The sequence below is a fragment of the Manis javanica genome, chromosome 8 (genome assembly GCF_040802235.1).
Source record: "Manis javanica isolate MJ-LG chromosome 8, MJ_LKY, whole genome shotgun sequence".
Taxonomy (NCBI): Eukaryota; Metazoa; Chordata; class Mammalia; order Pholidota; family Manidae; genus Manis; species Manis javanica.
The window spans coordinates 28642295-28654565 of NC_133163.1; the positions used below are offsets into that span (position 1 = coordinate 28642295).

At 46.4% G+C, this 12271-nt stretch overlaps 1 protein-coding gene across 6 annotated transcripts in view; it reads left to right on the forward strand.

Annotated features, from left to right (window-relative positions):
- DPF3 (double PHD fingers 3) overlaps positions 1 to 12271 on the forward strand; it is a 251902-nt gene that overhangs the window by 58054 nt on the left and 181577 nt on the right. Inside the window, exon 1 of one of the 6 annotated variants that reach the window (XM_036997628.2) lies at positions 5840 to 6256. The exons of 4 other annotated variants lie outside the window; for them this stretch is intronic. In XM_036997628.2, the coding sequence (XP_036853523.1) occupies positions 6192 to 6256 (65 nt within the window). In that variant the 5' untranslated portion in view covers positions 5840 to 6191. Of the gene's footprint in view, positions 1 to 5839; positions 6257 to 12271 lie in introns of those variants that run through there. One more of the 6 variants, XM_036997758.2, reaches the window with a different exon arrangement.

Here is a 12271-nt window from a genome sequence, read left to right on the forward strand (position 1 = left end):
ATATGTACTATAAACACTTTCTGTGTTTTGCATATACATCTTCTTAACAGTGTTTTTTCTTTTTAACTGTGGTAAAATATACATAACATAAAGATGCCATTTTAATCATGTTGTGTACAATTCAGCAGCATTAATTACACTCACTGTTGTGTGACCATGACTTCTATCTTTAACAGTGCCTTTTGAAGAGCTGAAATTATTAATTTTGATGAAGTCCAAATTATTTTTTTCCTTTTGTGGTTCTTTTTATATCCTAAGAATCTTTGCCTACACCAAGGTCATGTAGATTTTCCCTTATATTTTCTTTAGAAGTTTTATGTCAGCACTTACTTTAACTCTAGCTCCAATAGTGTTTTTTGTGTGTATTATGTGAGGTCAAGTTTGAGGTTTTTTATTTACTTTTGATACCGATATCCAATTAAAATAAATAAAAATAGGTAGATGTTAACTATCATTCCTTTTAGTTACCCTCTGATTTATTCCACTGCTTATTTAGCTTAGAAATTTCAGCCTCCCATTTAGTGGTCAGGTCACCTATATAACCTGCTGGATTCTTTTTTTTTTTTTTAATCTCAGTTATTTGATTAACTTGGAATATGTTTGGGTTTATGTTAAGAGGTGAGGGACTAATTCCCCTGCTCCACTGCTCCCATAGCTAATGGAATAGTGAAATGGGGAGTTCCTTTCTAGGGCAAGATGGGAAAAAGGGTAAAGCTTTTGAGAAATGGGGGCCACTCGGGCTTGCCTGGGGAGGCGTACTCATGGGAGACAAGCTGGAGAGGCTGGCTGGGGCAGTCTATGGAGAGCCCCCTGGGTGCTGTCCATGTGGGGGTCACTATTCTTGACCAGTAAATCTGTCTTCCTCCCACCCCTGTTCCCCAGCCTCAGACCCTAGTTCTCCAACACAGGGCCAACCACTGTTAAGGTTTTGTTTCTTCCCTTTATCTTTCTGGTGGTGGTCTCTGAGCATAAATTTCTGTCTACCCTTTGATATTTTTCTCCCTTCAAGTAGTTATATTCCATAAGCCCTGTTCTGCACCTTACTTTTTAAATTTAACAATATAATTCAGAGATTATTCCATATTGTAAGGTTGAAGGCACTGGGCGGACATGCTCACCCCTCCGCCCAGTGCCTTCAACCTTACACATATCAGTATATTTATTGGTCATGAACCACTGAGAGCTGTGAGTGGGTGATACTTCAGCACTGTATCCAGTGGTCTGACTGGGGAGAGACCGGAGGGAAGAGGACCGGCAATTTCTAGCTTTAAAGACTGATTACAACAGACAGGATCTGGTGGGGGTGGGCAGTAGGGAACTACCAGTTCTTGGTTTTGGGAAGGGTGAAGCCGGAAGGAGGAATTGAAAATCGATCTTGAGATTCACGTTGTGGTGTTGAGTTAGAACTCTGCCTTAACCAGAACTAAAGAAAGGAGGAGAACTGGCTTTTAGGGGGATTAAAAGAAACTTTAAAAAGAAACTCTTAGAGAAAAATCATGACATTCCTTGAGAGTATAATCACAACAGTTCCTTATATTTTGTTCATTTTAAAGTTTCTGAAGTGTGTTTACATACTTCTTTATCTTCCTTTGTTTTTAGATTTATGCCTGGTGTGATGGGCAGGACAGATATTACCCCCGTTTCTGTCCTGCAGGTAAGGAAGGGAGGGCAGCTAGGTTAGGAGGCTCTCTGCAGTGGTGTTCTCTGAGCAGACAGGCACTTGTGGTGTGAGGAGGGGGAATCCCCAAGTCGATTTTGATCGTGGCTTCTAGCCATGTGCTGTGTGAGTGTGACTGGCTTGCTCCTACCCTCAGCACCTCAACTTTCTTAACTGTTAAACAGGGTTGATAATACCTGCACCCTTAGCCTCACACAATGGGGAAGGCCAAATAAAATAATCTAAGCAAAAGAGTGCTGATAAAAGTAAGGCAGGATGCAAATACCAATCTCTATAGGTTACACTTTCATCACACCACCAGGGCTGGGGATTGGCTGATCTCAGGGAGGTAGGATGGGAGACCAGGGTCACAGGTTGAGCTGCTGGTGAGGTACACAGAGGCAGGGCCCTCTCTGGTGGAGTGGGAAGGAGGTGCAGGGCTCTGAGACATGGTAAAGATGTCCATCCAGCCTCCAAGGCTGGAGGCCTTTGAGGTCAAGGTGGGGAAGTCCAGGGACTCACATGTACTGGGAGGAACTCTGGATTTGGATTCCGAGGGCTTGGGTTTGAACACAATTTTCAACATGTCCTAGACCTGGCATGATATACTTGATGTCTTTGAATTTCAGCTTCCTTATCTCTGAAATGTCACATTATACACCTTGGGTATTTGGAACCTACTTGTAAGCTCCCCAAACTCTATTTGACCAAAAGGCATGCAAAAGGCCATAGCTGTATGCCTTTTGGTCAAATTCCTGTTCCTTCAAGCAGAGGTTAGAGAGCAGGAGATTTGGAAGATGCTAAACCTCTGGGTCTGAGGAAGGGACACCAGTTAAGGAAAGCAGGTGGCTTCTGGAAGCGAAAAAGATAAGGTGTCTCAGAGCCTCCAGAAGCAGTGTCAGTCCTGCTGACACTGTGACATTAGCCTAGTGACCCCGATTTTGGACGTCGGATCTCCAGAACTTGAAGATGATAAATTGTGGTGTCTCAAGCCACTAAGGAGTTTGTGATAATTTGTAATAGCAGCATTAGGAAACTAATACAGCACACTTAAGATTCACCCATGTTTTTGCATGTATGAATGCATTCCCTTGTATGGATGTATCTCAACTTGTGTACATTTACCAATTGTTGAACACTCCAAGTTTTGGGCATTGCTATGAACATTCATATATATATATATAGGGGTCTTTGTGTGGACATATGTTTCCATATGTTTCCATTTCTCTTGGGCAAATGCCTTGATGGGATTTGGGATTTCTGGGTCTTAATTTTGTAAGGAACTGCCAGCTGCCTGCCAAAGTGGGTGTGCCATGTAGCATTCCCACCAGCAGTGCACTAGAGTTCCAGTTATTCTAGATCCTTCCAGTGCATAGCATTGTCAGTCTTTTCGATTTGAGCCATCATAATGGAAGATTAGTGGTATCTCATTGTGATTTTAATTGCATTTTCCTGATAGCTGATGATGTTGAGCACTTTTTCACAGGCATTTTGGCTATCTGATCTATTTCTCTTGTGAAATGCCTGTTCAGTTCTTTTGGCCATTTAAAAAAATTGGGTCATTTCTTCTTATTTCTTAGTGAGTTTTAAGAGTTCTTTATATATTCTGATTACATGTTCTTTATCAGATATGTTTTGTAAACATTTGCTCCCAGTCTGTAGCTTGTGCTTTTATTTTCATTAGTGCCTTTCAAAGCTCAGATATTTTAAATTTTGATCAAGCTCAATATATCAATTTTTTTTCTTTTATGGTCCTTTCTAAGGAATCGTTGCTTAACCCATGGTCACAAAGATTTTCTTCCAAGTTTTCTTCTAGAAGTTTTGTAGTTTTAATTTTAGTTGTGTGATCCATTCTGAGTTAATTTTTATACTGGGTGTGAGGTGAGGGTTAAGATTTTTAAAATTAAAAAATTTTTTTGGTAATATCTGACTGGTTTTGGTATCAGGTAATGCTGGTCTCACAAAATGAATTAGCATTGTGCTCGGGTCTTGCAGGAAATACAAAGTTAAGAGTCAGCCCCTGCTGGAATCACACACATGTACACATGCCAAGTATGATAAAGGCAAAGTTTGAAGAACTCCATAAGAGAAGTACAGATCAATTGCTGTTGGTTTTCAAAGAAGGAAGACAAAGGAAAACCTCAGAAAAGGCTTCCTGAGGTGGTGACACTAAAGAAGGGTTTTAGTAGGGCTGCAACATTGCGCAGTTCTGGGGGCACCATTCAAATGCTAGTGTATTGAATGGTGCTCCCTTTAGAGCATATAGAATAGAACATGGTTGGTGCCCACCTGATGTTGTAAAGCATGTGGCCTTGCTAAAATAAGTCTACCAGCAGAGAGACTATCAGTTGGTGGAGGCGGGGGCAGGTAGGTGGGGTGGACCGGGAAAAATGTTCTGGGTTTGAGGGGATTCTAGTAAACTCACGACTGCTTGCTTTATGTAAGTATGCCTTTGTTTCCCCAATTTTTATATTCAACTCCCATTGATCTGCATCCTCCCCTCATTGAATGTGGCCCTAGAAGGCCCTGAAGAGGAAGGTGGGAGGAGGAGGGGGACTAGCCTTTGTGGACCCACCCTAGCTCTGTGCTCAGCACCCTGAATCCATGATCTCATCAGTCCTCCCACCAGCTCTATAGTTGCAGCTTCATTATTTCCATTTTTGCAGATTAAAAAATAAGAGTCGTAAAGGTTAAATGCCTTGCCCTGGGTCAGCTGCTGGTGAGTAGTGGGACTGAGATGGCAGTCCCGGCTGCTGGCTGGCTGCCTTTGGCCTCTGCAGTGTTCTTCCCCACTGCTCTGAGAAAACTTAATTTCTGAGGAAAGCAGGCACATAGATAGAAAGGAACGGGTGCCAGGGGGAGGTCAGGACTAGAGATTTGTGAGTGGGTTTGTTCTGATTTAGCAAAAACACTCTCAGTGTTGTGGGCTGCTCTGTGGCTGACTGGCTGCATGGTCAGGGTTTGCAAAGCTTCCAAAGATCCTTTTGCTAGAAGGGCTTTAAAAGCTGCAACCTCTCAGCAGTTTCTATCAGTTGGGATTTTTTTTCCCCCTCCAGATTGAATCTGGTTTTTTCTGGCTTATGTGTTCCCAGAATGACCCCATGTTTCCCTCGCCTGAGCAGCACTGCTTTGCCACTCACACTGCTTCCTGTCACCGAGTGATTCCCCAGAAAGAACTCTTCACCAGTCCTATCTTTTGGCTCCTGACCTCTCTGCTCTTCACTTCAAATCCTCCGGTTTCTCCAAGAAATGTAGAATGTCAGGGACAAAGGAATGCCAGGACCTTGTTCTGATCCCAGGTTTGGGGTTTGTTACCCCTCCTGGTCTCATATGTTGAAATGTTTTCAGAGGCACACCTGATAAACAAGGGAGGGCACTGTGGAGAAGCTACTGTGAGGAGATGGAGCGTGTGTGGGAGACCCAAGGGCCCGCTCTGTGACAGTCCCTGATGTCCCCAGCCCTCCAGTCCCCCTGACTGCTCGGAATGCTCGTGCCCTCACATGTCCCAGGGAGTGCTCCCTGCCTCCCTCTGGGTATTTGGCTTTTTGTCTTTTGTTTGGTCACTGCGGGCCCTGCCTCTTGCCAACTCAAAGGCAAACAGAGATCAGGCCAGGCGCTGGCTGCCCAGCCTTGCGGACAGCATTACATACTGCTCTGTGTTGGCAGGAAAAGTGTCCTCCATAACTTGGATTCTAGAAGGTCCTCTCTCCCACCACTCAGGAGTTCCCTTCCCCATTCTGCAAGGCTTCTGTGCCCAGCCAGCCCTGCCCACTGGGCCGAGCGCCCTCTCTGCCTGCCAGCAGAACTCCAGGAATACTGAGGAGCTGCTCGGATGGCTCTTGGTGACTCCATGGGAAGTGTTCTGGGTTGGTTCTCATTGCCTCCACCTTCTTCCGGGACTTACTTGCCAAGGCTGACGCCTCCAAGCCCCTCCCAGCTACAAAGTACAGCCTGCCTCCTAGTCGTGCCAGAAAATGCTGAGCCCATCAGCAGGAAGAGCTGCCACAGCTGCAGTCATCCGGAAGGCTGCAGTGGCACTTAGATTGCCTTCTGGAATTCTTTCCAGCTGCTCTCTATTTGACAATGCTGGGTGGCATGGTCACCAGGAACCCACCCCGCCTGTGAGATAGAAATGGCTGGGGGCCTGAAGGTGGGATTGGGAGGGAGGGGAGTAGGGAGAAGGCAGGGAAGGGGAGTGGGCAGAGCAGAGGCAGCAAGGGACCATGAGAGGTGTGTGGAGGGCACCAGTCTCTGTTCTCCCTGGTTGGCCCCCCTACTTGTTCTGGAATCTTCTTGGAACAGATCTTGGATACTAGCAACTTCCAGTTGCCTCAGTGTAGGGACTTCTGCTTGAAGTCTAGGAGAAGCAGGAGTCTCCAAGACTACCGGAGAGACAGCAAGATAGTAAAAGAAAGCAAGCCCACCAAACATTTTGGAGTCAGAGGACCCTGCTTGCAGTTGCTTCTCTGCCTCTCAGCTGAATGCTTTGGAGCAAATTGCCAACTCTCCAGGACTCAGTGTTCTCATCTGCAGAATGGGATCCCACGACCCACCCCTGCACCTGAATATAAGTCGGGGGATCAACAAGAGACGATGTATGTGAGTGTTTTGTAAACTGTTAAGTGAAAAACATTTGCATACTTAGGTGCTTCTGGAGGGCTGTGTTAATCTTTGAATTCCTCCATGATGTCTGGTTTGTTGGATAAAGAGGTAAATACAGTGACTTTCTGGAAAGTTTCTGATTTCCCTCATTGGTGATCAGTGTGGTAAAGAAAAGTAAGGCTATGGTTGTGTTAGATTGTTAGAGCTGGTAACAAAGTACCACAAACTGGGTGGTTTAAACAACAGAAATGTATTGGCTCACAGTTCTGGAGGCTGGAAGTCTGATGTCAAGGTGTCAGAGGGGTTGGTTTCTTTTGAGAGCTTCGAGAGATAATTTGTTCCAGGCCTCTGAGCTTCAGGTGGTGGCTGGCAGTCTTTGGTGTTCCTTGGCTTGTAGAAACATCACCCTGATCTCTGACTTCATCTTGACATGGCATTCTCCCTATGTGCATGCCTCTGTCCAAACTTCCTGTCTTTATGTGGACACAGTCACATTGGGTTGGGGGCCCACCCTAATTACCTCATTGTTACTAATTACATCTTCAATGACCTTATTTCCAAAAATGGTGGGCAGGGGTCTTCTGAGCCCAGGGCCAACTCCAAAATAAGGAAGGCCAGGGCAGCATGCCAGGCCTGGTTGGGAAAAGAATTCTTCTGATGCAGATATAGGTGGTAGCTGTAGGGTGAGGGTATTTTCTATTTTCTATTACCAGCTATTTTCTATTACCATTCCTGGATTTTGGGGGGTTAGTTTTTTTTTTCCCTTCTGAGAATCACAACCTCTGTGTTGTAGATCCAAATGCAGTACCTGTCCTTACTCTTCACGCCCCCTTCTTTTCATGCCCCTATTTCCCTTCAAGCCACTACTAACCCCATAACACTAGCAACCCACCCTTCTTTGCAGCTCTGCAGCTTGGGTACACAGTTGCCAACACAAGACTTCTGGGGTGACTATGGTTCACATTCTTATCCCTTCCCCCTTTTGCTGTCCACTTTGTCCTACACTGCAACATCCTTCCAGGGCATGTCTCTGGGAGCCCCTTGTTTCATGTGTACCCAACTTTACTCTGGGAGCCTGCCTGTCAGCAAGCACGTTCTGAGTTGGCGGGATTCGGTGCATGCGTGTGTTACTGGCCACAGTGTTGGTGCTGGTCACAGGGCAGAGGGACACCTTGGCACCCCTGCTGTCTGCATTTCAGGCTTCACTGTCGTCTATTCATGTTGTCCCCCTCTTCCCCACGACATGCTCCAACTTAGGAAGCAGCTGACATGGAAGAAGGCATTTCTTTAAGTCACACCCTGAATAATCAGAAGGAATCTACTGAATTCTTACCACGTACAGGCACTAGGCTAAGTGCTCTTCAACCCTTTTCTCATTTATTTATTCTTCTCAATGGTCCTAAGGAACAGACACTCTCATTTTCCTCATTTTAGTGATGGCCAATTGAGGTTTTGAGAGGAAATAAAGGAAGTGTAAAGTGCCCAAAGTCATTCAGTTAGTAAGGGCCACGCACACTTGGTTCTGAACCATAGGTTCTAGTCCCTTATCCACAGGGTGCCTCAGAGGGAGGGCAGGGGCCGGCTTGCATCATAAACACCTGGGCTGCTGAGTGGAACCACAGGCTCCTGGTGTCCACCCTCAGCTATGGAAGCAGAAGAAAGTGAGGCGGGGCCCGGAATCTGCATTCTCAAGGCGCTCCCCAGGGACTCTCTAAGCAGGAAGGCTAAGACTCACCTCCCAGGGGACTGCTTCCTTCCAGGGCCTTCTCCCTTTACTGTTCCACCCAGGATGCCAGCCATTACAGGGGGGTTCTCAAATGCAGGGTGCAGGTGTTTTACCTCCCACCCACAAAGCCACCTGTGTCCTCCCTTGCTCCCTGGTGTAGTGTTGCCCTGGAAGTTCCAGTGGAGGCCAGGCAATCTGGCTCACATATGGGTTGGGAGAGGGTAGCCTGCATGATCCCTTGCCTACTGGAGCCCCCAGTCCTTTGCCGGCTGCACTCTGCCCCTCTGCCCCCAGGCCCTCGATTGAGGACCAGGCCTGGTGTCACCTGGCAGTAGCCAGGGCAGGGCTGGGCAGGCCTGAGCTCTGGTAATGTCGGCATTTCCCCATGACTAAAAGGGTGTGAATATTCCAAAGGGAAATCTTAGCATGGCCCTTGTGCAGTATGGGGTTCCCCTTGCAGAGTATCGGGTTCCCCCTGAGGGCATCCGTTTAGAAGCATACACTTCTTTTCTTGCTCTGTCCCTCTGCACTCATTCTATCCTTTTACTCTTCATTTTCTCCTGTCCCCATAGTTCCATTTTGTACCCCGTCCTCAGACAAAAAAAGCAGCCACAAAAAACACCCATGTACCTCCAGAAGCCCAGTGCATTCCAGCAACTTAAAAGAAATATGAAGGAAGTCTTTACCGCCTGGGCAGCAACTACTTGCTCACCCATGAGCTTTCCGCTCTATCCTGTGGAGCCCCTGCTGCATCTCTTTTCTGGAGATTTACAAGCCCATCATGCAGGGTGTAGTCTTCACAAGCTCTTAGGAGCCAGGAGACATTGGAGCTAGAATATAAGCCTCCTGAAGGCAGGAACCCTGCTGTATGCCTAGGGTCTAAAAGGGGGGTCAGGTGTGTAGTAGGTGCTCAGTGAACATTTCCTTTTTGGTGAATCTTAGAGCTGAAAGGCGCTACCGTGTTAAACTTGTCCAGAAGGACCAAAGGAGGAAACAAGATCAGAGAGGTGCAACCACTTGTCTGAGTTTGCACAGCAAGTAGGTGGTGTAGTTGGAGCTAGAGCCCAAATTAACAGGATTATTTCTGAACTCCAAAGTGCCAAAATCTAAGTCATGGCTTCCAAAACATATATCCTATAAGCCCAGAGACCTCTGGCTGGTTCTCTGGTGGGAGAAGCTGTCTAGTCCTCTCTGTCTGGGTCCAAGATCTCAGGGATCTGGGCAGAAGCAGCTAGCTGGTTTCTCCACTTCGCAGAATAGACAGCATCCCTGAAAATGCCAGCTTGGATTTCTAGGCTGACATCCACACACCACCTCATCCTAAAAGTAAATGATGAACTCTTTTCACACACTGTCAACAATTTTAATTGGGAAAACTCCTGTCTGTGTAATGCAAAATTGACCAGGCAGTTTGTATTCTGTGGGCTGAGGGAGTTCCTGGCACCTGCTTGCCGGTCCCTCCTGTGAGCCCCACTTGTGTAAAAAGGCTGGTGAGATTGCTCAGCATAGTGACCTTCACAGAGTTCCAAATGTCTTGTTTGTTTAAAAATGTTCGCTCAGTTCAGGGTTCTTCCTGTCTGTCCTCCCTTCCCCAACTCCTTCACCAAGCAGGGCATATCCACACTGTCCTGGGGGGTTGGTGGTGAAGAATTGAATCGAGTAATGTGAGCATCAGTCTGGTAGTCCTAAATGCCGCCTCATTTCTGCTGCCCTCCAACATGCACCTTTACCCCATTTCTGCTCTCCCCCTTCCAGACCTTCCATCCCTCTTTGCTCCTCCTCTTTTCTTCGTTCTTAGTCGATCCCAGGCCTTTTGCCCCCATTCCTAACTACCACTGTGCCCCTTATACCCCATCTCTAAGCTTCTCTTTTCCATCCCTGTGGTCAAAGTAGACTACCTTGGGGAGGGATATTTCTTTCTCATATTACCTGTTATTTCTTAAAAGTTGCAAGTTGAGTGATTTGTTTTTAAGGCATTGTCAAAGGCCCTCCTGCCATAACCAGCCAATTCAAAAGGGCGGTAGCAAAGTGATGTTGGAGTCAGTATCATGGTATCATGCACCCTTTCTAACCTGTCAGTAATAAGGATATTGACAATGAAAATGAAGTCTTTATTAAGCCTCCTCTGCATATTAAGCACAGCACTCTGCTCTGTTCCCTAGTGCTTATTTGTCAAATCCTCACAACAATCCTAGGAGAGAGGTATTTTAATCCTTATTTTATTGATGGCAAAACAGGAGCAAATATGTTATGGAGTCTGCCTGAGGGAATACAGTAAATAAGAAAAGCAATTACAGAATTACAGAGTGATACAAACTGTCCTGAATAGGTGAGGTAAAGAGTTTGCTTTGAGATCCCTGGAAGTCTAACCTGTAGGCCTGCCTGGAGATTTTAGTGTGCTGTGACGGTGGCCTCTGAAATGCCCAAGGTCAGAGAAAACGCACTTCCTTGACCCCATGGGGAGGCAAGCCCTCCCTTGGGCCATGCTGGAAGTACACTTGGGGACAGTTTTCCAAAGCACAGACTATCCTGAGGAATGGTGTAGAGATGAAATTTGGTGCTGAATTTCTCCCTGATCTTGCTGTATTTTGAATATTTAATGACGGAGCAGTATGGGGAATAACAGGACCAGTCTATTCCACACCTCAGTGGAGACTGACACAGCTAACTCTGTTATAAGGTACACAGCAAAGTGGTTAAAGGGAGTGGAGCAGTGAGGGGAAGAGTTTGAAGAGGGAATGACACACAAAATCATGTCCTCGCAGGAGGCATTTGGTTATGCTTCCATCAGGGGTTTTTCACACCACCAGAGTAGTTGTTGGTTACAAGAATAGGCTCTCCTCTTTTTTAGTGAAAATATTTGCAGTGTAAAATGTTCTTCCAAAGTTTGCAGGACTGAACTTTGTTATTGCAAGAGGTATTGAATGTGGAGGCATCTTGAGTCCTTTTAAGACCTTGGCTGATGGAAGGTGAGCTTCAGTCGCAGATATGGAGGGATGAGTAGAGGGGTGAGGTCTGGCCCTGATTATTGCCCTGGCCCCACCCTAGCACAGGGTGCAGGAGATTCTGTTGAGGGAACTTAATGATCGAGTAGCATCAAGGTTTTGAGAGAATCAATATATGGTTGATACTGTCAAGTGTTGATTAAGTAGCATAATGACCAAAAAGTGGTAAGGAGGATGTTAGTAACTGGGAAACAGCAGCTTCTGAGGAAGGAGGATTGAGAGCTGAGGGGAATGGACAGAGTATCATATTTGAGGAGCTTTTCAGGAAATATAAGGAGTGAGGTAGGATTACAGCTAGTGATGGGAAGAATTTCCTCTACCCCTTGAGGTTCTTTTAGCTGGTCTAAGAATCAAATTGACATGAAACTAACAGAAGGAAAAACCAAGTTTATTTACATACGTACAAGTAAGCCGTAACATGGGTTCCAAAGACAGGGAGAATGAGGTGTGTTTGTCATCCTGAACCAAGGAGAAGGGGGTAGGGAGCTGAGACTTGAGAGGAAAAAGGAACTAATTCACAGGAATATGAAAAGAGTAAACGTTTGATAAACAAAATCCCTGATGGGCCCCACAGAAGTGGTGGGGCACAGAGAGAAATGTTAGCAGACTTTGTCTCTCATCCCGCCTGTCTACCACCCCTAGTTTGCATTATAATATAGCTATCTCTGGTGATAGCTCTCCTGGAGCAGTTCCTCCATCTGAACTCTTTTTAGGCATTTGTTGGAGGGTGGGTAGGGGGCCGTCAAAGTATCTTCCTGAGTCTTTTGGGCCTTGATGGTTTTCAACTCAAAATAATCTGCATGTCACAGTGACACATCTTGGGGTGGCCTGGCCTTGCTCCCTACACTGGAAAGGGGCTTTGATGGTTTAAAAGAATTACTGTGTATTCCCTATGTTAGAGGGTGGAGAAGATGAAAGGAGAGGAGGCGGAGAGGTGTGGAGGCCCCAGGTGTCTCGGAGGGGAGGCATCTGTGACTGGAGTCCAGAAGAGGTGGCCACATGAGGCCCTGGTTTGAGAGGAGAGGGTCCTTTAGAGAGAGAAGAGAGATCTTTTCCTTAGAAACTAGAGACGTGTTTGAAAAAAAAATTCTGTTTTTCACACCCTTGCCATTACCAGGTCGCCCAGAGATGACCCGTGTGCCTCTGGCCTGCAGTGTCTGCTCCTGCGCTCTGTGAATTCCAGCTTCATCTCGGTTTTAGAAGCCGCAGGAGCCCTCCTTCCTGAGTGCTGGGCTTCGGAGGCAGGTCTCACGCGATGTGGGGGCTGCACCCTGCATTTAG